At 37.7% G+C, this 23,004-nt stretch overlaps 1 protein-coding gene across 3 annotated transcripts in view; it reads right to left on the bottom strand.

Annotated features, from left to right (window-relative positions):
- GRK5 (G protein-coupled receptor kinase 5) overlaps window positions 1-23,004 on the bottom strand; it is a 309,334-nt gene that overhangs the window by 70,919 nt on the left and 215,411 nt on the right. For all 3 annotated transcript variants that reach the window (XM_074286872.1, XM_074286871.1, XM_074286873.1), the window contains exon 4: window positions 15,538-15,615. In XM_074286872.1, coding sequence (XP_074142973.1) covers window positions 15,538-15,615 — 78 coding nt within the window. The remainder of the gene's footprint in view (window positions 1-15,537; window positions 15,616-23,004) is intronic.

Below are 23,004 nucleotides of genomic sequence, written 5' to 3' on the forward strand. Positions count from 1 at the left end.
ATTTGCAATGTGTCCTGAATATACCTCCTTCTCTCCTCTGACACTGCCGTCACTTTGGTGCAGTTCCTCACACATCTTATGCCTTGACCTAAAGTACCCTAATATTATTTATTACTAAGAACTGATGGATATATCTGCCTCAAGTCTCTCCCTATTCCCGCCACTAGATATTCCTAAAATGAAGGTCTGATCATGTTAGTATTCCCCTTCCTCAATAAACCCCAGTCCTCAATAGACTGTAAGTTCTTTGAAGTCAGGGACTCTCTTTTTCCTCTTCTGGTATCCTCAGTGTTTAGCACAGTGTCTGGCACATAGTAAGTAAACACTTAATATTTATTGAATTGAATTATTTAGTGAAAGAGCTAGGACTAGAACACAAGCATCCTAACACTCAATCCAGTTCTTATTGCATTGCATTACACTGTCTCTAAAGGAGGAAGGAACTGTCTGTCACTTGGAGGATGAGAGGAAAACAGTTGCCTACCTAAAAATCAGTAGGGATGAAAAAGACCCAGAATAAGAATGGGGGTGAGGGGAAGAAAGCCAAGTATTGAACTGAGGGAGTGGGGAACCCCCCATAGAGAAGGACAAATTAAAATGAAAATTAGTCCTGTGGGGCTGAGTGAAGAGCAGGAGCAAGATGGCACTGGGTAAGAAGGAAGGGGACAACATAAATGGCAATATTATGACAGGAAATAAGTAGGTTTTCTAAGGATAAGAAAGCAAGTTCTTAAAAACAAACAAAAAAAATTCCATATGCTTAAAAATGGAATTAGACTCTGGTATGGGGCAGAGGTGTGGGGAAAAGAAGGGAAGGAAGCATAAATGGCTATTTGTCTCCTGACTGCTAATTGCAGACTCTGCTCAGTGCAGACACTTCTCAATTCTAGATACATACCAACTGAGGCTCTTGATGCCTTCTAACTTTACTGATTAATCTAACATTAATGCTGCATGCAAAGAGCACTTCTGCTGTTAGTTGTCAAAGTGTAGCTTTGTTTCATCTGAATTGGGGTTTGAGGGCAATCTCAGCTACATAACAAGGCAGTAGAGTTTACTAGGAAAAAGATGAAATGGGGAGATAGGTGCCATGGTTATTAGGGCTGGCTTCCATACTAACAATCTTCAGGATTTCTGCGGATATCAAGTTTCCTCATTTACAAAATGAAGAGTTTGAATTCTATGTTTCTAATGGACTTTTGCTACTCTAAAACATGATTCTAATGGACTAACAATGGTTTTCTTTTTCCTTTCCACTCTTAAGAAATGTAAGTGGATAGCACACTTAATTTAAAGTCATTTATCACCTTTGTGACCTCTCACAAGGACTTTAACCTCTTTGGGTCTCTGCTTTCCTATCTGGAAAAGGAAGAAGTTGGACCTTCTGTCGTCCTTGTACAGGAGAAAGCAGCAATTTTGGAATCAATAACTGTTCAAGTCACCTTATCTCAGTTTCCCTATTTGTGAAATGAGGTGGTTGAAGAGAGAACCTCTAAGATTCCATATTTTTAATATGCAAACTTTCTCAATTCCCTCAGTTGACTCTTCCTTATTATTGGAAGGCTGAAGATGGAACAATAAAGTCTCAAAGCCTTCCTTTCCAGTTAACTCTCCATATTCCATCAATAGTGTAACGTGCTATTGTTTCCAGAAGCTGCCGATCACTCTCTGGGAGGAGATCTGCTGTGTCGATTCAAATCTCTCAGACAGATTCTTCTTCCTGTAGAGAACGGACTTCCCTTTCTGCAGAGAGCAGCCTCAAGTCTCGTCCAGACAAAAACTCCCTGTTTCTCCAGAGCTGCCCTCTTTTATCCTCCCAGAGAATGGGCATGGGATAATGCAAGGGCTTCTGGGAAAAATTACTTCAACCAATGAACTTGCTCCTCCTAAGCATGCAAGCTCTTCCCCAGGAGTTCACAAGTAAAAACTCCCAGTAAAGGCTGGAACTAGAGAATTGTCAAGTACCGACTTAGCACTTAGTAAGAACCTAATATCTCATTATCTCATTAGCACTTAGTAAGAACCTAACACAATAGCTCCACTTAGTTTTGATTCCATGGAACATACCATGCCCTGGTGCCATCCCTTTGCAGCTCCCTTTCATATGTGCTTGTTTCCTTTTCACCAGCCTTTAACACAGTGTCTTGGGCATTAGTAGGTGCTTTATAAATGTTTATTGAATTGAATTTTGTAAATCTTTCCATTTACTTTCTAGATCTGAATCTCTAACCCTCCAAGAGTCAGCTGACTCCAACTGAAGTGACTCTGCCAAGCATACATTTATCTGAAGCCACTGAAACAAGAATCAGGGAGCAGAGAGGAAACTGTGTGATCTCCAACAAGTCCTATAATCACCAAATTTCAATTTTTTCATCTTCAAAGTAAAAATGATTACACTTAAAGTATAGTCTACAAAGCACACTACAAAGTGAAAAGTACTCTCGAAATCTGAGTTATTATCCTTGTTACTTCCAAGCTCTGGTTTACTACTGACCATACTTCTAATACTGTAACCAAACAGGACAATGGGACCTTCGGCAAAGGCCAAGTGCTAAGAGAATTGTTTCCTAACTTGAGGGTTGATTTAAGCTCTAGCTGACAGGGGAGAAAAGCTCCATTCTTCCACATTCTTAATCAAAACCTTCAGGACCATGTGGAAAAAAAAATCAAACAAATCTTCTGTCAAAGTGTCAGGGCCAGTTACACTGACTGACCGTAAATAGCTATGTCAGGAGACATAATACATGGCTTCCAAACAAAAACAGGACAAAGGGGTGGGGGGAATGAATGGATTTTTTTTGTTATTGTTGGAAAAAAATCCAGGCCAAATTTTCACCAACATAGTATATCAGTGTCTGCATCTCTCCATCTGTTTTGGGGTTTCTTGTGTCAATATTCTATAATTCTCTTCAGAAACACCAGTCATTTCTCCTATGCACATTTTCCTTCCCTCCCTGTGGAAAGGCTCTTGCCAATGGCAACATGTCCAGACCAACCTAGGACCATGATTCCAAAAACCCTAGGTGTGGGGAGGACAAAGTGTCAATATATGTCCAATGCCATGGTGATTTAGAGCTGTAATTAAACCATTTGGAGACACTTGAGGACACCTTCAGAGTTAGCACCAGTGGGTGGAAAAGCACTGACCAATCAATCCTGAGCCCTCTTCATAGCCCACACATAGGCAAATGTGTGACCACTGGCGAAATCAAGTTATCCTTCTGGAAACAGGGTTACCACCTACCCCCATTTCCAGAGAGCTAGTACTATCATTTTCAGTCATTAAGAGCCCACCCCCAGGGTAAACATGGTTTCCAAGAGATTAAAGACTCATCCTCAAAGGGTTTTCCTGTTGTAAAGGGTAATGAGATAATGGTTAGAAAGTGCTTTTAGATCCTGGGAGAAACATGCTCTAAAAAAGTCTATTTCCTGCCCTTCACAACCATTATCCTCATTAGGAAGATGGACACTGATTCCAAATCTGTTCCATCTTTGTTTCTCTTAAGGAAAAGTCAGGAGGGACTAAAGTGAATAGTGAAAATCAAAGGGAATAGTCAAAGAGCCGCAACTAGGAATCTTTACACCTGAGGCAAATACCACTAGGCCATGGCTGGGCCAAGCACACAAAGTCATGCTTATTTGGGGGGAGGAGAGAGAGAAGGGGGCAGAATGGATCAGGAACTCCTTATGGCTATTGCCATCTAGGCAACTCCCCATTTTAACTAATTACTCTTGCTAATTAAGTTTTAATTTCGGGTTTTTCCTATGTTGCTGAAGGATGGCAAATGCTTTCAGTCTCCTCAAAATTCATTGTCCTCAGACAGAGCCTTAATTGCCTTACTTTAGTTTTGGGGACCAGCCTTAGGGACACATAGAGCTATTCAGAAGTTTCTATGTCGCCCCTGAAACAGGCTTAAAGAAAAGAAAACTAATTATATTGATCCTGTGATAGGATAACATTTTCTGAAAGACTGGAAATATTCCAATGTAGAGACTTGTGAGGAAATTCTAACCACCTGAAAATAGAGAAAAGCATTTTTAAGACAAGTGTCACAATTTGATTTTGGGGAAAAAAAAAATTGGTGCCCGTTCGTTAATGATGCTAGTAAATCTTGACTCTTCTTCTCAGCCAAGTGCTTTGAAAACCACAGCAGGAAAAGACATTGGACTTGGGATTTGTCATTGTTTAGGAAGTGGCACTGACTCCATGGTGTGGGTTTTGCCACAGACTAAAGCCCTTGAATGCAATGGGTACAGTTTGCTTTCCTGTTTTGAATATTTTTCAGCCCCAACTTTGCCAGTTGTGGGCTCAGCTTGTTCAATGGAGCAACCAGCAATATTTTTGAGTGTCTTCTATGTGCCCAGATCTGTGCTAGATCCTGTAGGATATATTGGGGGTAAAGAAGTGAATAGGCTTTCTTGAGAGAACTGCTACAAATTCTTGTTTTGTGCCCTCTGGGGGGCAGTGTTATTATCATGTTAATGAACACATCTGAAACAATTATCCAAAGCTATAAGAGTTAAACTGTAAGTAAGAGGAAGAAAGGAAGATCATTAAGGGTTAGAAGGATAGGGAAGATTTCATAAAAGAGGTGAGATTTAAACTTGACCTTGAAGAATGACTAGGATTTAAAGAGACCGACAGAGCTTCCTCTTCCAAGTTCAGGCTTTTTCACACCTAGTAATCTTTTGAGAACATCACTTTTGATGATTCTTTGGAAGAAAGGGATGATGTACAGGCTGGCAATCAAGCCTATAGGATAACAACTTTCTCTGCAAATTCATCCAGTAGTCTCTTGGAAAAAGTCCACCACAGCAACTAACATTTAAATGGTGCTTTAAGGGGGCAGCTAGGTGGCGCAGTGGGTAGAGCACCAGCCCTGAATTCAGGAGGCCCTGAGTTCAAATCTAGTCTCAGACACTTAAGATGTCCTAGCTGTGTGACCCTGGGCAAGTCACTTAACCCCAGCCTCAGAAAAATAAAAAAATAAAAAAAATAAATAAATGGTGCTTTAAGATTTGCAAAGCACTTGATGTACTACCTCATTGATTCTCACAATGCCACTATGAAATGGGCGCTTTTATTATTTTCATCTTACTATTTCACCTAGCTGCTTCATTTTGCAGAATACAAATGGTGATTTGTTGTTTTCTCTTATTAGGGCTTAAGAGAGAGACAGAGACAAAGACAGATAGAGACAGATAGACAGACACAGAGAAAGACAGAGAGACAGAGAGACAGAGAGAGACAGAGACAGAGACAGAAAAAGAGAGAGACATAGAGAGAGAGAGACAGAGAGACAGAGAGAGAGACAGAGACAGAGAGAGAGACACACACACAGAGAGAGAGAGAGAGAGAGAGAGAGAGACAAAGAGAGAGACAGAAAGAGACAGAGAGAGACAAAGAGAGAGAGAGAGAGAGAGAGAGAGAGAGAGAGAGAGAGAGAGAGACAGAGAGAGAGAGAGAGACAGAGAGAGAGAGACAGAGAGAGACTGAGAGGGAGAGAGACAGAGAGAGAGAGACAGAGAGAGAGAGAGAGAGAGAGAGAGAGAGAGAGAGACAGAGAGAGACAGAGACAGAGACAGAGACAGAGACAGAGACAGAGAAGAAAAACTTTTTCTATCCCAACTCTACCTGCTGTTAGCTGAAACTCTCAGTGTCTGAGACCCAGAAGTGGGGAGGTATGTGTGCGTTCTCTGCATAGCTTGGTGAAAATGAAAGCTTCCAATAGAGAAAAGAAGTGTGCAAAAAATAACAAAGAAGAACCGTTTGCAATCTTTTGATCAAGAGAAAAAGTCAGATTTCAATTTAGATGTATCTCGAGTTAAAAGTTTTGAGGAAATCAGAATTAAGGAGAGGCCAGTAGGTCTTTGAGTTGAGAGAATATTTCAAACATCCAGCAAAAGTAAATGAACAGCCTCCGGGACTGGGTGAGTTTTAATGAGAAGGAAAGGGGGAGAGAGAAGTGACTCTGACTCCAACTGTTGCTTTCTCATGGCCTTAAAGGACAAAAGAGAGAGAGCTATGTATCCCCATGAACAAGTAGCCTATCATTTTAATGATCTCTCGGCATGGCCTTCCAGACACGATAGAGAAGGGAGAAGTCCCACTGTTTACATAGGCACATGCTGCTCTTTTTCTGCTTTATTTGTTGGATAAACAACAGCTGCAAGGGAGTCAAATTTTGATGCCATAGGTTGCTGAACAAAGCCCAGTTGGGGCCAAATAAATGGTGCTCAGGTAATTTATAATCTGATTTAGTTCCAAAGGTTAAGCCTTTCTCAGTGTTGATTCTCCTTCATTGACATCTTCTCAATTTAAATAGGTGAAGTTCTTCCAAATCAGGTGGGAATTGGAATAGTTATTAGGTGCAAAGCACTGTGCACACAAACAAAAATAACACAACAGTTCAAGCCCCAACTTCCCTCAGAGTCTACTGGGGAATGGGAGAAGGATGGGAGAGTTATGACATGTTCCCAAATAAGTATAATAAAAGCTAAACTGTGATGGGGTAAAGAAGGGTTCCAAATAAAATGCTCTAAGAAAATTCAAGGGCAGAGTGACTACTCTTTTCTAGTAAGATTTTATGGAGGAGATAGTCTCTGAACTAGGCTTCAAAGAAAGATAAATATTTCTAAGGGGAAAAATAAGGAAGAAATATGTTCCAAGCATGAGGGATGGCCTGAGCCAATGTACAGAGGTGAGATAAGGTAGGATCAGACTGTAGAATAGCTGATGGTCAGGCTTGGTTGAATAATAATTAGTATAAAAGATGAAAACATAGACTTGAGATAGACTATGGGATAGCAGGATTGAGGAGCCTTAAATTCTTGACTAAAGAATTTGTATTTCAAACAATAAGGCATTAAAGACTTTTAATCTGGAAAGTAGACCTATGCCTTAAGATGATTTTCCTACCTGTGTGAAGGATGAGGAATGGAGAAAATGGGGGAAGGAAAGCAGTTAGCACACTATTAGTCTAGGTGAGAGATGAAGAGGACCTTAACTTAGGTAGTGGCAATGGGCTTAGATAGCCAATGACAAATATAAGAACTATTGCATAGATAGAATCAACAGAACTTGGAAACTAATTGGATAAATGAATAAATAAACTGTGGATCTTCACAAGTTGCTCTTATTTTGACATAGGGCTATTACGATGAACACATGGAGAGAACTGCTATTCCTCTTCTGTAAAGTACTACTGGGATTCATTCCCAAAGCTGTGTCCTCGATTACACTATCCTATGACCTACACATAGTCATAAAATTATATTTTCTTAGGAAATGGCACTATGGATGAACACTTCAGTGTTGTGGAAGTGGGAGTCTCTTCTACTATACCAGAACTCTTCCCTCCCTACTCTGTTAAAGCCTTTCCTGATCCTCCCCAAATGTTGCTTTTCACAGCAAAAGAAGGCTAACTATTGTATTTTTATTTTGTTTTATTCTGATTACATTTATTCCTTATATATTTATATATGTACATGTTGCCTCCCTCAAGACAATGTAAAACCTCAAAGAACTGACTACAAAAGAGATATCCATCAATTTGCAAATAGCTGAAAAAATGGTGATGTGTGAATATAATAGAGCATTACTATTGTTTAAAAATGATATGAATGATGCAGACTGAGAAATATGAAAAAATGTATATGAACTGAAATATGAACTGATAAAGTAAGGAGAACTAAGAAAATAATATAAACAACAAAATAACAATGTAAGTGAAAGGAGCAATAACTACAAAATGAATACTGAAGAATTATAAAGAACAGGCATGACCCCCAAAGAGATGGAAGAAACTCTCCCTCACTCTTTTGTTGAGATGGGAGGTCCATAAGTAGAGAGTATCTCATATATTTTCAGATTTTTTTTCCTATGTCTTGATCAGTTTGGATTCTTTTCTCTTGTTCCTCCTATTTCTCTCAAAGAAATATTCATTGTGATATGTGATACTCCCTGGGAAAGAGCAGGAGAAGATAACATATTTAGGCAATATTAAAAACAAAAGATATCAATAAAACTTTATTTTTAAAATAGAATGTTTCTTTAAGGAAGGGATTGTTGCCTTCTTAGTACTGATATCCCTATCACTTGGCACAGAATCTGGCATATAGTAGGTAATTAATAAATGCTTGTTGGTTGATTGAGATACAAGCTAAGGAAACACTTGAGGGAAAGGGACTTATTTCTTTCCTGTCCCTGGCAGAATCCCAAATCCGGACAATTGCCAAAGGTTCAAGAGTATACCAGGGGGATTCCTTACATAGTGCACTCATCCTGCCTGGTCCAAACATTTGAAAACCTGGGGGATTCCACCAAGGTTGGGGTGAGGATATATTGAATTTCACTAGTGTGCCTCAGAGGAGCTGCCAGCTGAACAAAATAGTTCTATACCCTTCTCCATCCCATTTCCTCCTTCTTGCAGAGACACTAGGATAGGTGGGTAGAGAAAAATCTCTAAAAACAAAAGATAATAGAAAGACAGACAACAATACAGACCCTTAGCCAAGAGCATAAGAATACTATCCTGCTTCTCTGTATAATAAACAATTCTTCCTAAACAGAAGTACTATTTACTCGTCTTCAATAATGCAGAGTGAAAAATTTTTTTAAATTCAGGATTAAGGATGAACTTGGATTGAATCATGCATGTTTTCTTCCTCGATATTTCCTTTGTGTCTGAAGTTTTCTCAAGATAGTTGGTATATCAAAAATGAGGAGTTCAATTTGTGGTTGAGGAACAGAGTAAAAAAAAAAATAAATTGACAGGCAAAATATTAGAATGGAAAGCTTTGGACTGGGAATACAAAGATGTGGATTCCACTACTGGTTCGGCTTCTTTCCAGCTATGTGACTTTGGGACTATCATTCTACTGTTCAGTGCCTTGGGTTTCTTATTTACAAGATGAAAATTCTTACATCTATCCAATAGGATCACTGAATCTCAGAGTTAGATATGACCATAGAGGCCATTTAATCTTCTCAATGCCTAAAAAAAAATCTTCCTGACAACATATCCTTGGCCACTTGGTTTTTGCCAAAAGACTTCTAGGGAGGACACATTCTATTACTAAGATAGCTTATTCCATTTGAAGGAATTCTAATTGAATTCTCTAATTGAAAGCTCTTCCATACATGAAGATTAAATTTACTTTTTTGCAACTTCATCTCATTTTTATTCTTACTGGCCTACAGGTTTTAGGCTTCTCTCTCTCTCTCTCTCTCTCTCTCTCTCTCTCTCTCTCTCTCTCTCTCTCTCTCTCTCTCTGTCACTTCCTCTCTCTTTCTGTCTTTGTCTGCCTATGTATCTCTGAAAATCAGGGTGTTTATCTCTGATCCTGTGATTTATCACCAGTTCTCTTTGTCCTTTCAAAGTTCACTGCAAAGTGTAGCACAATCACATACATATGCCAGGTCTTTTCATAGCCAAGGATGTAATTCATTTGAGCAAGGTGACTTGAACTCATGGAATATTTATTTTTAGCACCACCTTCCATTAGCCATTTCTGAACTGTCCTTCCTAGATCAAAGGTCATTCTCTTGGGCAGAGAAAACAAAAGCAAATTAAGAGTCAAACTGCTCTGCCTATTCTCTGTCATCAGGTATCCCCATCCCATTCTCTCTGGTCTCCTTCTGTTATTCTTAGCTTTCCTTGTCAGGCTCAACTCATTCCAAGCTTGAGCACCTCTGTCATCCTTCTTTCAGGATGATCTTATGTTTTTAACATTCATTTCTTGCTACCTACCTCTGCACCCATTTTTTGGACATGTTTTTTAAAAATATAATCTGGTTGTTGAGAACATCTTCCTTCATTCCTCAGAATTGTCTTTACTGACAGACTTGTGAAGATCATGTGAAAAAAATGATTGTAACACAACTCAAAATCTAAGACCATTATAAACAAAGTTGTCCACTGGAGGCTCCCCTACATTTCTTTCTCCCTTTTAGAACCCAGTAGAGTCAATTCTCAGAACTTTTCCGTTTGAACTTGCCCACTGAAATCATTTAGGACACTGGTTAGGTGACTGTGAGAAGAGGAAAGGAAGGGATAAGGAAGGGGTAGGGAATGAGTGAACTTGCATTTATTATTTCCTTTCATTCAAGCTTTTTTTTTTCTTTTTTTCTTTTTTTTTTTTTCTTAAAGGTGGATATTTCTCAAAGAGCCAAATAAGAACTTGGAACAGATTTCTTTTGTGCATAAACAGAAGGCCCCAGACATGGGCTGATCAGCAATTTCCCCTTTTTCAAGAATAAACTTCCCTGCCTTATCCTATCATTGTTTATAAAAACAAAGGGAAAATCTGAATTTCTAAAGGGAGCTACTGCTCCCCTCTCAGTTCTGTACTGAGAACAATATTCAGGCCTGCATATCTTTGAGAAGAAAATAAACTGAAAGAATACTTCCCAGGCAGCTGTCTTCACTTGGTCTATTTCCTAACAACTGAGAGAATGAATGCAGATGAAACCATTTTATTGGAGAAAATTGTTTTAAACAGGCTTTCCATCTTTGTTGGTTTTTGAATGATGCTAACATAAAGCTCATTCATCATCTCAGTCCTATCTTCATACTGTCCATCTATAAGCCCTAAAGTACCTTGGACAATATCTTTAAATTATGTTAAAAATCAATGCATTTCATGTCCTGAGACACTTTGGATATTACTGATGTTAGCAGTGGTAGGCATATGAAGTGTGTGTGTGTGTGTGTGTGTGCTAGTCAGGATCTGAGCACAATACATGTTGATTGTTAACACTGGCAGGTTGCAAGAAATTCTATATAAAGTCAGAACAAAATGGACAGAGAAAGATCCAGGCTGTAAGAGAACCTAAATCCTTCTTTGGGACCACTTTTCAGACTACTTTGGGCTATGGGAACCTCTCTTTCATTTGAATTCCTATAGCACAAAATCACAGCACTACAAAAGAGTCTTAAAGTTTTGAATATTAGAATACATGTTAGAGATGGAAGGGACCTTAGAACTTCAGAATACAGAATGTTAGAGCTAGAAAGGATTTGAGAAAACATTAGAACAGAATATTAGAGGAAAATAACATAGTTTAAAAAACTTCAAGATCTAATATTTAGTTAGAATCTAGTCCAACCTACTCATTTTAAAGAAGAACTTATTTTCTGAACCAGTCATTTGTGAAGTAATTACTCCCTTCTTATAGCTCTCGCATCACTTGACTGACCTGCTAAGGGTCTACAATATACAAGACTTAGATGCTGGACATAAAGAGACAATAACAAAATAGTTCTGACCTCAGGAAGCTTATATTTTACCCTTTGAACCAATGGGTACTGAAAAATATGATACAAAATAATTACTGGAGGGATAATTTTAAAAGCCTTCATAGAGGAATTAGAGCTAACTCTTATAAGAAAACAAATGGAACAGAACCAAGATGGTGAAGAGTTGACAGGACACTGTCTCTCTCTGAGAGCTCTCCCCAGATTCCCTCAGAATCAACACTAAATCAAGGCTCTGGATAGATTTTTGGAGCAATAGTATTTTCCAGCTTAAGATATGTTGGAAGGACTTCATGAGGGGTAGGGGTAATCACAGTCCATCGAAGGATATAGGGAGACCAGGCCTGGCACAGGGAATCTAGCTGGAGGCTCTTAGCCAAAGTACAGCAGCACTGGCTACTCTGTCCTACTTCAGAAAACCCAAGAGTCAGCAGCCAGAACTCCATGCAACCACAAAAAGCAAATGATGAGCCCTCAAATCCCATCATAACAGGTGGGACATGGCCAGGCTCATCAATAACAATGGGAAAACCTGCAGCATCACCTGCCCAAGTGGAATTAGTCTGAGCCCTCTGGCCCCTGCAAAAGAAGCTTGGGACAATCTTCCATATGAGTAATGCTCAATTTTTTAAAATGAGCAAAAAAGCAAAAAGAGCTCTTACCATGAAAGCTATTAGGGAGACAGAGAAGATTGGAACACAAACCCAGAAGAGAACAGGAAAGGTAAAATGCCTTCAGGGGAAGCTTCAAAATGAAACTATGAACTAGTCTCAGCTCAAAAGGCTCTTTTGGAAGAGTTTAAAAAGGATCTTAAAAGAAAGATACAGGAAAATAGGGGAAAGAAATGAGAGCTCTGCAGGAGAGTTATGAAAGTTTGGGGAAAAAATCCAACAACTTGGAAAGGAAGCACAGGAATTGACTGAAGAAAACAACTTCTTAAAAATAAATTTGGTGAAATGGAAAAAGAAAACAACACCATAAAAATAGGATTGGCAAAATAGAAAAAGAAAATAACTCTTAAAAAAATAGAATTGATGAAATGGAAAAAAAAATCCATTGAAGAAAACAACTCCTTTAAAAGTACAATTGGCTAAATGCAAAAGGAGGTAAAAGAGCTAACTGAAGAAAACAATTTACTAAAAATTAGAATTGGACAAATGGAAATGAATGACTCAATCAATGAGACATCAAGAATCAGTCAAATAAAACCAAAGGGAAAAAAATTTAAAAAATAGAAGAAAATACCTCATTGGAAAAACAACTGACATGGAAAATAGAGTCCAGAGAGACAATCTAAGAATTAGTGGACTACTTAAAAGCTATGATTAAAAAAAAAAAAAAAAAAAAAAAGAGCCTGTACAAGATCTTTCAAGAAATCATTAAGGAAAACTGCCCTGATATCCTAGAACTAGAGGGTAAAATATTCATTGAAAGAATCCACCAATCACCTCCTAAAAGAGACTCTAAAATAAAAACTCCAAGGAATATTGTAACTAAATTTCAGAATTGAAAGAAGACAGATTCTGCCAGGGAGAGATGAAACAAGTATGTTCCACAGTTTTCTATTGGCCTTTAATTTCTTACATATTTATAGCTCCTTTCTGCAACTAGACCATAAGCTCTCTGAAGCCACAGACCATGTTCATACAGTCCCTTGAGTCTTCCATAATTACTGCCTTTGTGGGGATATGGCAGATGATCTCTGTAGACAAATTGATTGGATAAAAGGGTGGGAAAGTGAAAATTTTTCTAACTGGATCCAGATTGAGAGTGACATGTTTCCATATTAACATAATGAAGACAGAAAGACTGACCCAGGGGTGATATTATTTTAGCTCAATATTATTTTAAGCCTCTAGTATTATCAAGCTATTAAATCCTCATCTGATGCCTCATCATCATGTAGAGATGATCCTGGGTTCTCAAATGCTTTGCCAGCAGAGCAGAAGTTTGGACAGGTTCTGCCAAATTCTAAAGATTTTGAGCATCACCCTGAAAACAGATGTCATCCAGTGTCCAAAGATCAGCTTGGCTAAAGATACAGAGAGGTTCCTTGCCAGCAAAGTGGCCACTAGGTGATGCATTCTTTGTCCATAGTGACTCATTAAAGAAAAAAATAAAACTATTTGTGTCCGCATCTTGCATGCAAAGAGTTGCTAAGGGAGTTCTGATATTACCTGGTCCAATCTCATTTAACAGATGAGGGAACTAAGGTCCTGGAAGAATTGACATATTGAAGAGTACATGACTCATTAGTGACTTTTTGAAGGGGGAAAGGGAATGGCAGTTGGGGGTAAATGAATTGCCCAGAGTCACATAACTAATAAATATTCAGCATCAATGGACTTGAGTTCAGGTCCTCCTGACACCAGAGCCAGTGCTCCATTCGCTGCATCTAGCTAAAACCCCATTTTTTTCTTTTTTCCTTTTTTTTTTTTTTTCATTAGTGACTGAATCCAGCTTGAACTCAGGTTTTTTGATCCCAATTCCATACACTTGCAAAATGGAAAAATCCAATCAGTGACAATATATGCAAAAGAACTTTGACAAAATATGATACACTATACAAATAGAGATGGGACTATCATCATCATTGTTCTAATAGTAGATTCCAGCTTAGGGACCTACTCTATATCTTATTTTATGTCATCACTCAGGGCACAGAAATAAGAAGTCGTGTCCTCAGACACTCACTAACCAGAAAGGGTTTAAGTCAGCAATCTTTCTTAGCCTAGCTATGTTTAAAGTCTAGTACCCCAGACTAGTTAAATAAAAAAAGCTCCTAAGCCATGCTCAGAAAGGCTTGAAACTGTAGGAAGAAATTTATTATGGGAACAAGATTAATTAATGAAAAGGCTCAGGCCTCCACCCTACTCCTTCAATCTGGCTTGGCCAAAATGTACTACTATATCACTTCAGCAGGAAAACTAGAGAAGACACTTGGGAAAAATGTATCTGGGCTCCCAGGAGGATGACATACCACACTTGTAAAATCTTCTAAAGCAGAGGTCTTGGGGCTCGGTTACTATTATGAGGTTTTAAGCGGCTTTAAGCTGAAGATAATTCATGTGTTTAAAGCCCCACATTTATTGCTTCTTGGCAGTAGCTTCTGCACAGAGGTTAACCCCGGTCAGTGAAGGAAGGAAGGATGCAAATAAAAGAAGGGTCCCAATGGCAGTCCCCATCTAGCTTCTGCCATCAACTCCAACTACTCTGTTGGTTGGAATGGGGCCATTTTGAACTCTTCTATGTCCCGCACACTAAGCAACAATGGTAACACAGGAAAGACTTTAACAACATGTCATTCCACCACTCCCCCATCCCTATTTTTACATATCAGGAAGAACCACTGAGAGATTAACTGATTTATCTAAGATCATAAAGTTAATAACAGAAAAGGGACTAAAACCCAAGTTAGTAGAAAGGAGACTAGTCAAAAGACTTGAATTCAAATCCTAGCCCTGCAATTTATTACTACATCACTTTGGGCAAATAATTTGTCCTTTATGGACCTCAGTTTCTCCCATTTTCACAATGAGTAAATTAGAGAAGGTGAGCTTTAAAGTCTCTTTTAGCTTTAAATCTACAGTCCCTTTCTCCATCTCCTACTCCCTAAGTTCTCAGTTCAGAGATTTTTTTTTTCCTTCTATATTGTATTCTTCTTTTTATTATTATTTTTTATTTCTGGAGATGAATGGAATGGAATAGCAGAGGTTGGTGGAGAGACTGTGCATGGGGAAGGTCACATTTGGATTCCCTTACCCCACATCTCAACCCAGGAATTGGGGAATACCTCAGACAACCATTCTTTCAATCTACCCCTCCATGCTTTCCACCCCCAGATTTCCATGAGCCTTCCCTCAGTCACTGAGCTGGTACTTCCTGAATCACACCCAGCATATGCTCTTGGAAGATTTAGTTTATGGGTCCTCTGGGGTAACAAACTCAGTCATATCATGATCCATAGGGGATCTCCTGTCTCCAAAGAGGTGTGACCAGACTCCTAGGCTAACTTCTGGCCAAAGAATTGGCCTCAAGGAGCTGATGACCTCACACTTCTGAAGTCCTTCAGGCCCTCTGAATTCTTTGGGTGAAAAATGATATTTCTGGAGTCTGACTTGCAGCCATGATTCCAGGCTGTTTTCATCCCTGGGTTTTGTTCCCTGGGGGTCATTATCTCAGCCTTTCCGAGCACGGGCTGTCGGATATTTTTGTGTTCTCTGCTTAGTGGAATAAGAGCTCACTTTCTTATAGTTATGTTTTTTTGGCTGCCCCTTACCTCTGGGGTGAGGTATTTCATCACGATTTCCTTCCCTTTCTCTCCCAGTTTTTCATCTGGTGTAATTTCATACTCTGCCTAGAACAGAAAAAGAAAAGAAAATATCAATACTTTTGGCTTGCATATTTTATTAAAAACATAGGATGTTAGATCTGGAAGGGACCTCAGAGATCATCTCCAATTTATAGATAAGGAAACTGAGGCATGTGGGGGACTCAGCTTTCCCAAGGTCATACAGCTAAGTAATGGCAAAACCACGCTTAGCAGGAGCCAACTCATCTCAGCTGTGAGCGTTTGCATCACAGAAATCAGTAAATACTTATTTGATCATTGTCTATACTTAAGAAAATGTTAATGATTTTTTTTTTTTTTTTTAGAAAGCTGGTTATAAAAGATTTAGCAATATACTACTGCTTAAAATCCAGGTCTTCTGGCTCCTAGACATTGATATCATGGATATTTAAAACTTTTTCAAAAGGGAAAAAGAGATCCTAACATTGGGGGTGGGGGGAATAAGATAGTGCTCTATTTAAAGAAAATTACATAATTTAGATATTCCAGGTTCACAAGAAGGGGACTCAGTCTCTTCTGAGGCTTATGCTTCTTGATCCAAGACAGTCTTATTCCCTCATACCTTAGATGTTTGCCAAGGCAAAAAAAAAAAAAGTTCAAGAAAATGAGAAGCTTCAGCTGAGCTGAGCTTTTGCAGTGACTTCTTTGCTGTGTGCTGGATGAGGGAATTACAAATTGTTTATAGCTATTAAAAGAAATCCTACCACCCAAGGCCATGTACTTATTCTGTTAGACATAGTCCAAAAGCATAGCTATTTAAAAGAAGGTAGGAGGAAATGATCTCAGCAGCAAAGATGGACTGAAGTGCCTTCTCCAAGCATTTCCCTGTGGACTTTTTAGCCCTTCCTCCACTCCTTAATTCCTCCTTCAAGATAACCTCCCACCTCTATTCCCTTCTTATTTAATTTTTTCCCACTTTAGTTCAGTATGCCCTCTTGGAAAACAGATAATTTGGGAATCTTGTGGATTTTCTTACACACACTGGTCAACAACATCAAGAAGTGTATTTCCCCATATTTGGAGATTTTATCCACTAAAATTAGTCAAGATTAAACATGGGCAAAGGACATGAAAAAGGAGGAGGGAAAGAACTTGACATCATGAATATTCAAAATCAGGGTAAAAATGGTGAGAAGAATATTAGATTTGAAATCAAGAAACCTAGGATTGGATCCCACTTTCTCTGGGTCTCTCTCTTTTTTTTTTTTTTTTTTTTCTTCTTTGCAAAGTTAAGAGAATTGAGTAGATGATTGGACTCGGATTCTATCTCTGCCCAGAAACCAAACAAGTACTTATGGCTAATGAACTGGTCATTTACTAGGTGGAGCTTATAGAATTGGTACTTTTAATTGTTTCCAGAGGGCAAAAGTTGGTCTGTTTTCCCTTGATACTTTATTCTCCTTTTGATTCCTCTCTACTTGATTTCCTTTTCTTCCCTACCAAATGAATAGGTCACACACACACACACACACACACACACACACACACACACACACACATGCACACACACACACACACACACACACACACACACACACACCAATAAAATGGGAGGTGCTGGAGCCATTGACCTGAAGGGTCCTTTGCCTTTTTTTGCATTTTTCCAGAATAAAAGAAGGTAAAACAGTGAAACTGTGAAACTAGTGAAATTTGGTAGTGAATTGTTTATTGGATTGAATAATTTTGATTTTTGAGATAATGGGAAGACCATCTGAATATCCTGGTTTTCATTTGATTGCAGGTCTTGTGAGGGAGAATAATATCTAATTCTTAATTGATTGAAAGTAGTCTAAGGATATTTAGTAGAATGAGCTTCCACTTGTGTGTCCAAGTGGGTGAATTTCTCAAATAGTGTGGGGGTGTTCTGTAAGCAAAGAGAACATTCTCATCTGAAGGCCAAAAAAGAACAAGTTATTCTAGACAAATCACAAATTATAGCCAAGCTAAGTTGGGCAACAATGGCAGAGTTCACTAATTTAGTTATTTTGATATTCCCTAGCCTTTTAAATGTACTTCAAATTATCTTCTTCTGATATAGTCAATCTTAATTTCTATGTTCTCTTTTCTTTTTGAAAAGAAGATTTAGGAAATACACTGTTATGGTCTGAACTATATAAAGAAGGGGAATGGGAAGGAAAGAAGGAAGTTCATGCTGGAAATGGACTAAGATATCATGTTGCAATGGCAGAAAAAAAGAGGACAGATAGTTAGGAAATTATTGCAGATTTATGAATGAAGGGACTGGTATAGACTTAGGGATCCAGAAGCCCAGTGATTTTAGTTCAACAGAGAAGTCTGGGAAAACAAACAAACAAACAAACAAACAAAAACAAAACAAAAAAACAGCAGAAGGTAAAAGCCTTGAGGTCAATATAGATTGTATGCACCTAGAAGTTTACTTATGGTCTTCCTTCATCAGAATGTGAACCTTTTAAGGGATGAAAAAATTTTGCCTTTTCTTTGTTTTTTGGTATCCCTAATACTTAACATAGTGGATCAGCTTCTCAATTAATTCTTGAAAGGAAGAACTGGTACTCCACAAAATTAAGGTTCAGCTAGGCTTAAGGTGCTTGGCTGGATTCTTCATTCATTCCCTAGCTTGTGATATGGCACCATGGGAACCTCCCCAGCCTGTTTTTAAATGCTTAGTGAAACTTGGCTCCAGCATAACTGTTTGAATATCATCTAGGCTAACTCAGCCCTACTTGGAACGTTTGATGTTCACTGTTCAAAAATATCTTTCAGGACCCTTCAACTAAATATAAGTGTGAGAATCACTAATCAATTGCAATAACTGGCTAAAAATGTTAGTCCTTGCTGTATGAAACCAAAACCAAATATTTCTTTCAGGCTAGCTACCTCCCAGAGAAAGATCGGCTGAGTAAACCAGTCCTAGTTCCACAGGAGAAGGAACTGGGAGCACATTGGGACACAGAACACTAGTTCTAACATCAAAAGCCCTTTCTTTTCTTTTCATTCAGAGTCCACATCAGGTCAACAACACTGGAAGAACATTTGCGTTGTAAGTGTAAAAACAAGCCAATGTTTTCCAGCTCCATTTTGTAAGTTACTAATGACAGAACCGGTCTCCAAAAGGAAGAATAGAAAGATGATAAACAGAAAGAAGAAGAAAAAAAAAAGATGGAAGACTAGATCTGAAATAGGAACCGTAAAGATGCAGAATAGGCTCTGGAAACAAGTAAAAAATAAATGAAAGTAAAAATAAAAATGAAATAAAGCAATATACTCCTCTCTTCTCAGGTAAGGGGCTGAAGTTTTTGCCTCATACTTCAAGACTCATATTTAAACAAAAAGTAGTAGAATCTTCTAGTAGCCTAGAATTGCAATTAGAGTTAGCCATGATAAACAGTTACAAGACAATGATCTCAATTAAAGAGACACAAACTGTATACATGAAATGTTCCCATATTATATATTCTGTTATACTTTTCAGCAAGCAGAGTGGGAAGAAATTTCACCAGCTCTTTCAAAACATAAAGGGAGAGGCTAAGAAACACAACAAATAAACAGCTGGCTTTGGAGTCGGAAAGTTCTGGGTTCAAGTGCTTCCACTCATATAAGCTGTGTGGCTTTGGGTAAGTAACCTCTAAATGTCTTCCAGACAACTCTAAAAACAATCTTTTGCAAAGGAAAAGTAAGTTCCTCACCTGGAACTCTTAACTTATAGGACTTGTCTTGATGAAGTATATATATATATATATATATATATATATATATATATATATATATATATATATATATATATATATATATATATATGGTAGATAGCACAAAGGAATCACAGTTGGAGTATTTATTCATTAAGAAAGTGTGGGTTACCAGCTTTGGGGATAAAAATTCACTGTTTGACAAAAACTGCTGGGAAAATTGGAAATTGGTATGGCAGAAACTAGGCATTGACCCACACTTAACACTCTACACCAAGATAAGGTCAAAATTGGTTCATGATCTAAAGAATGACATTATAAATAAATTAGAAGAACATAGGATAGTTTACCTCTCAGGCCTGTGGAGGAGGAAGGAACTTGTGACCAAAGAAGAACTAGAGATTATTATTGATCACAAAATAGAAAAATTTGATTACATCAAATTTTGCACAAACAAAACTAATGCAGACAAAATTAGAAGGGAAGCAATAAATTGGGAAAACATTTTTATAGTCAAAGGTTCTGATAAAAGCCTCATTTCCAAAATATAGAGAGAATTGACTCTAATTATAAGAAATCAAGCCATTCTCCAATTGATAAATGGTCAAAGGATATGAATAGACAATTTTCAGATGATGAAATTGAAACTATTTCCACTCATATGAAAGAGTGTTCCAAATCACTATTGATCAAAGAAATGCAAAGTAAGACAACTCTGAGATACCATTACACACCTCACAGATTGGCTAGGATGACAGGAAAAGATAATGGTGAATATTGCAGGGGATGTGGGAAAACTGGGACACCTGATACATTGTTTGTGAAATTGTGAATACATCCAGCCATTCTGGAGAGCAATTTGGAACTATGCTCAAAAAGTTATCAAACTGTGCATACCCTTTGATCCAGCAGTGTTACTACTGGGCTTATATACCAAAGAGATCTAAAGGAGGGAAAGGACCCACATGTGCAAAAATGTTTGTGAAAGCCCTTTTTGTAGTGGCTGGAAACTGGAAACTGAGTGGATGCCCATCAGTTAGAGAATGGCTGAATAAAGTGTGGTATGTGAATATTATGGAATATTATTGTTCTGTGAGAAATGACCAGCAGGAAGATTTCAGAAAGGCCTGGAGAGACTTACATGAACTGATTCTAAGTTAAATAAACAGAACCAGGATATCATTATACACTTCAACAATAGTACTATATGAGGATGTATTCTGATGGATGTGGCTCTCTTCAACAATGAGATGATCCAAATCAGTTCCAATTGTTTAGTAATGAAAAGAACCATAGGAAATGAATGTGGACCACAACATAGCATTTCCACTCTTTCTGTTATTGTCTGCTTGCATTTTTCTTTTCCTTCTCAGGTTATTTTTACCTTCTTTCTAAAACTGATTTTTCTTGTGAGCAAGATAACTGTATAAATATGTATACGTATATTGTATTTAACATCTGCTTTAACATATTTAACATGTATTTGGACTTTCTGCCATCTAGGGGAGGGGGTGGGGGGAAGGAGGGGAAAAGTTGGAACAGAAGGTTTTGCAAGGTTCAATGTTGAAAAATTACCCATGCATATGTTTTGTAAATAAAAACCTATTAAAAAAAAAAAGAAGAAGAAATAGTGGGTTGGCAGGAGAGCATTGTACACAGCAACAAAGAGATTAAGTGATGATCAGCTGTGATAGACTTGGCTGTTCTGAAAAATGCAATGATTTGAGGCAATGCAATGATTTGAAACTCCTAATGGAAAGAACCAATCCCAAATGAGAGAGAGCTATAGAGGCTGAATGTGGATCAAAGCATAATATTCTCTCACCTTTTGTTGTTGCTATTATTATTTGTTTGCTTGCTTTTTTTTATTTTCTCATATTTTTTCCCCTTTGATCTCTCTCTCTCTCTCTCTTTTTTTTTTTTTTTGCACAGTATGATGAAAATGGAAATATATTTAGAAGAATTAAACATATTTAACCTATATTGGATTGCTTGCTGTCTAGGAGAGGAAGGAGGAAGATAAAGGGAGAAAAAAAAATTCCCAATACAAGGTTTTGCAGGAGTAAATGTTGAAAACTATCTTTGCATGTATTTGGAAAAATAAAATAGGTTTTTAAATGAATTAATTAATTAAAATAATATGTTTTTAAAAAAATAGTGGGTTGAGAATGAAGGTTTTAAAGTAATTTCTCTACCTAATTTACTTTGAAAATCCTATTTCTTGGGAAGATCTTTAACTCTTAACAAGCCTAAGGCATTGTACTTTTTAAACTGAGTCACAACCCCATATAGGGTCATGAAATTATGATTTATGATCAATAAATGTTTGATTTGTATGCCTATTTTATATACCTAAATATCTAGACTTGCATAAAAATTTCTCAGGTGAAAAGAGTTCTCAAGGAGAAAACGTTTAAGATGCCCTGCTTTAGAATACAAAGTCTTTGGTTCTTAATATGTGTTATTTTGGACAAGTCACTTCCCCTCTTTAAGCTTCAGTTTCCTCATGACACATATTTTTCTCAAAAAATTATCTACTGAACATTCAGTTTGACCTGGGAAGTTACTTCAGAATGATAACTCTTGCAGAGCTTACCTCATAGAGTGGCTGCAGGGAAAGACTTTGTAAACTTCAAAGTGCAATATTAATAGCACTATATAAATATTTTTAAATGACAATAGCTAGCATTTATATTAATATGTTAAGGTTTGCAAAGAACTTTATAAATATTATCTCAGTTTATCCTCACAACAACCCTGGGAGATACTACTTGCTATTATCATTTTTACAGTTGATAAAACTGAGGCTGACATATTAAGGGAGTTGCCTGGGGTCACACAGCTAGTAAGTATCTGAGGCAGAATTTGAACTCTGGTATCCTGACTTCAGAGTCTTTGCTTTGATTACTACTATTAAGTTTAAGTTCTTGTGTGAAGATTGGAATGAGATACAAAGATGAATTCAATCTCTGCCTTCGAGATTGGAGAATAAGATAGGCACAGAAATAACTTGAATTATCACTAATTAATTACCTGGAAATAGGTAGTTGGGAATTTCTTTTCCTCTTCTCCGTCCACTCCCTCTCTGTTCCCACCTCCCCACTAGAAAATAAAGCTGTGAATGAAATGAGTTATCTTAAAACTGTTCCAGGCTCTCTTATCTTGGCCTTCAACAACTTATAGTCTTCCCAAGAATAGCCTTAGGGTGGGAAGGGAGGAGGGGGTAGGAGATGATGCTTTTCTAAGATAAGAAGTGAAATACAAAAGAGCTAGAGAGGGAGAAAAGCCTTTTAAAATTATTTATGTATACACAGCTGTCAAAGATGAATTTCTGTGTTATGTCTCTATGGAACAGGCTGTGTGACTAGACATGTATACTAGAGCCAACATCCTTCATAAACCTAATATTTCATTCTTGAGCTCTCTCTCAGCAGATTCTAAACAAATATTGTCATCATATGGCACCATATAAGATGTTTCTCCATTTAAAAAAAAAATTCTTTGAAAGATTTTAGCAAATGCAAATGTCCTAAATTGGTAAAAGAAAAAAAAAAAATTACCTGCCAAGTCTCGCCTACCCTGGTGATGATTGAAAAGGGCACAAAACACTGGGTGGAATTCTTCTTGGCCTTTGACTAATTTTTTATGTCACCTCCTTACCCAGGAGACTTCTTCATGCCCTGACAGGAAGATGAAGTCAATCATGTAATGAGGTCTCTGGCTTTTG

Source organism: Sminthopsis crassicaudata, chromosome 2 (genome assembly GCF_048593235.1).
Source record: "Sminthopsis crassicaudata isolate SCR6 chromosome 2, ASM4859323v1, whole genome shotgun sequence".
NCBI classification, from domain to species: Eukaryota; Metazoa; Chordata; class Mammalia; order Dasyuromorphia; family Dasyuridae; genus Sminthopsis; species Sminthopsis crassicaudata.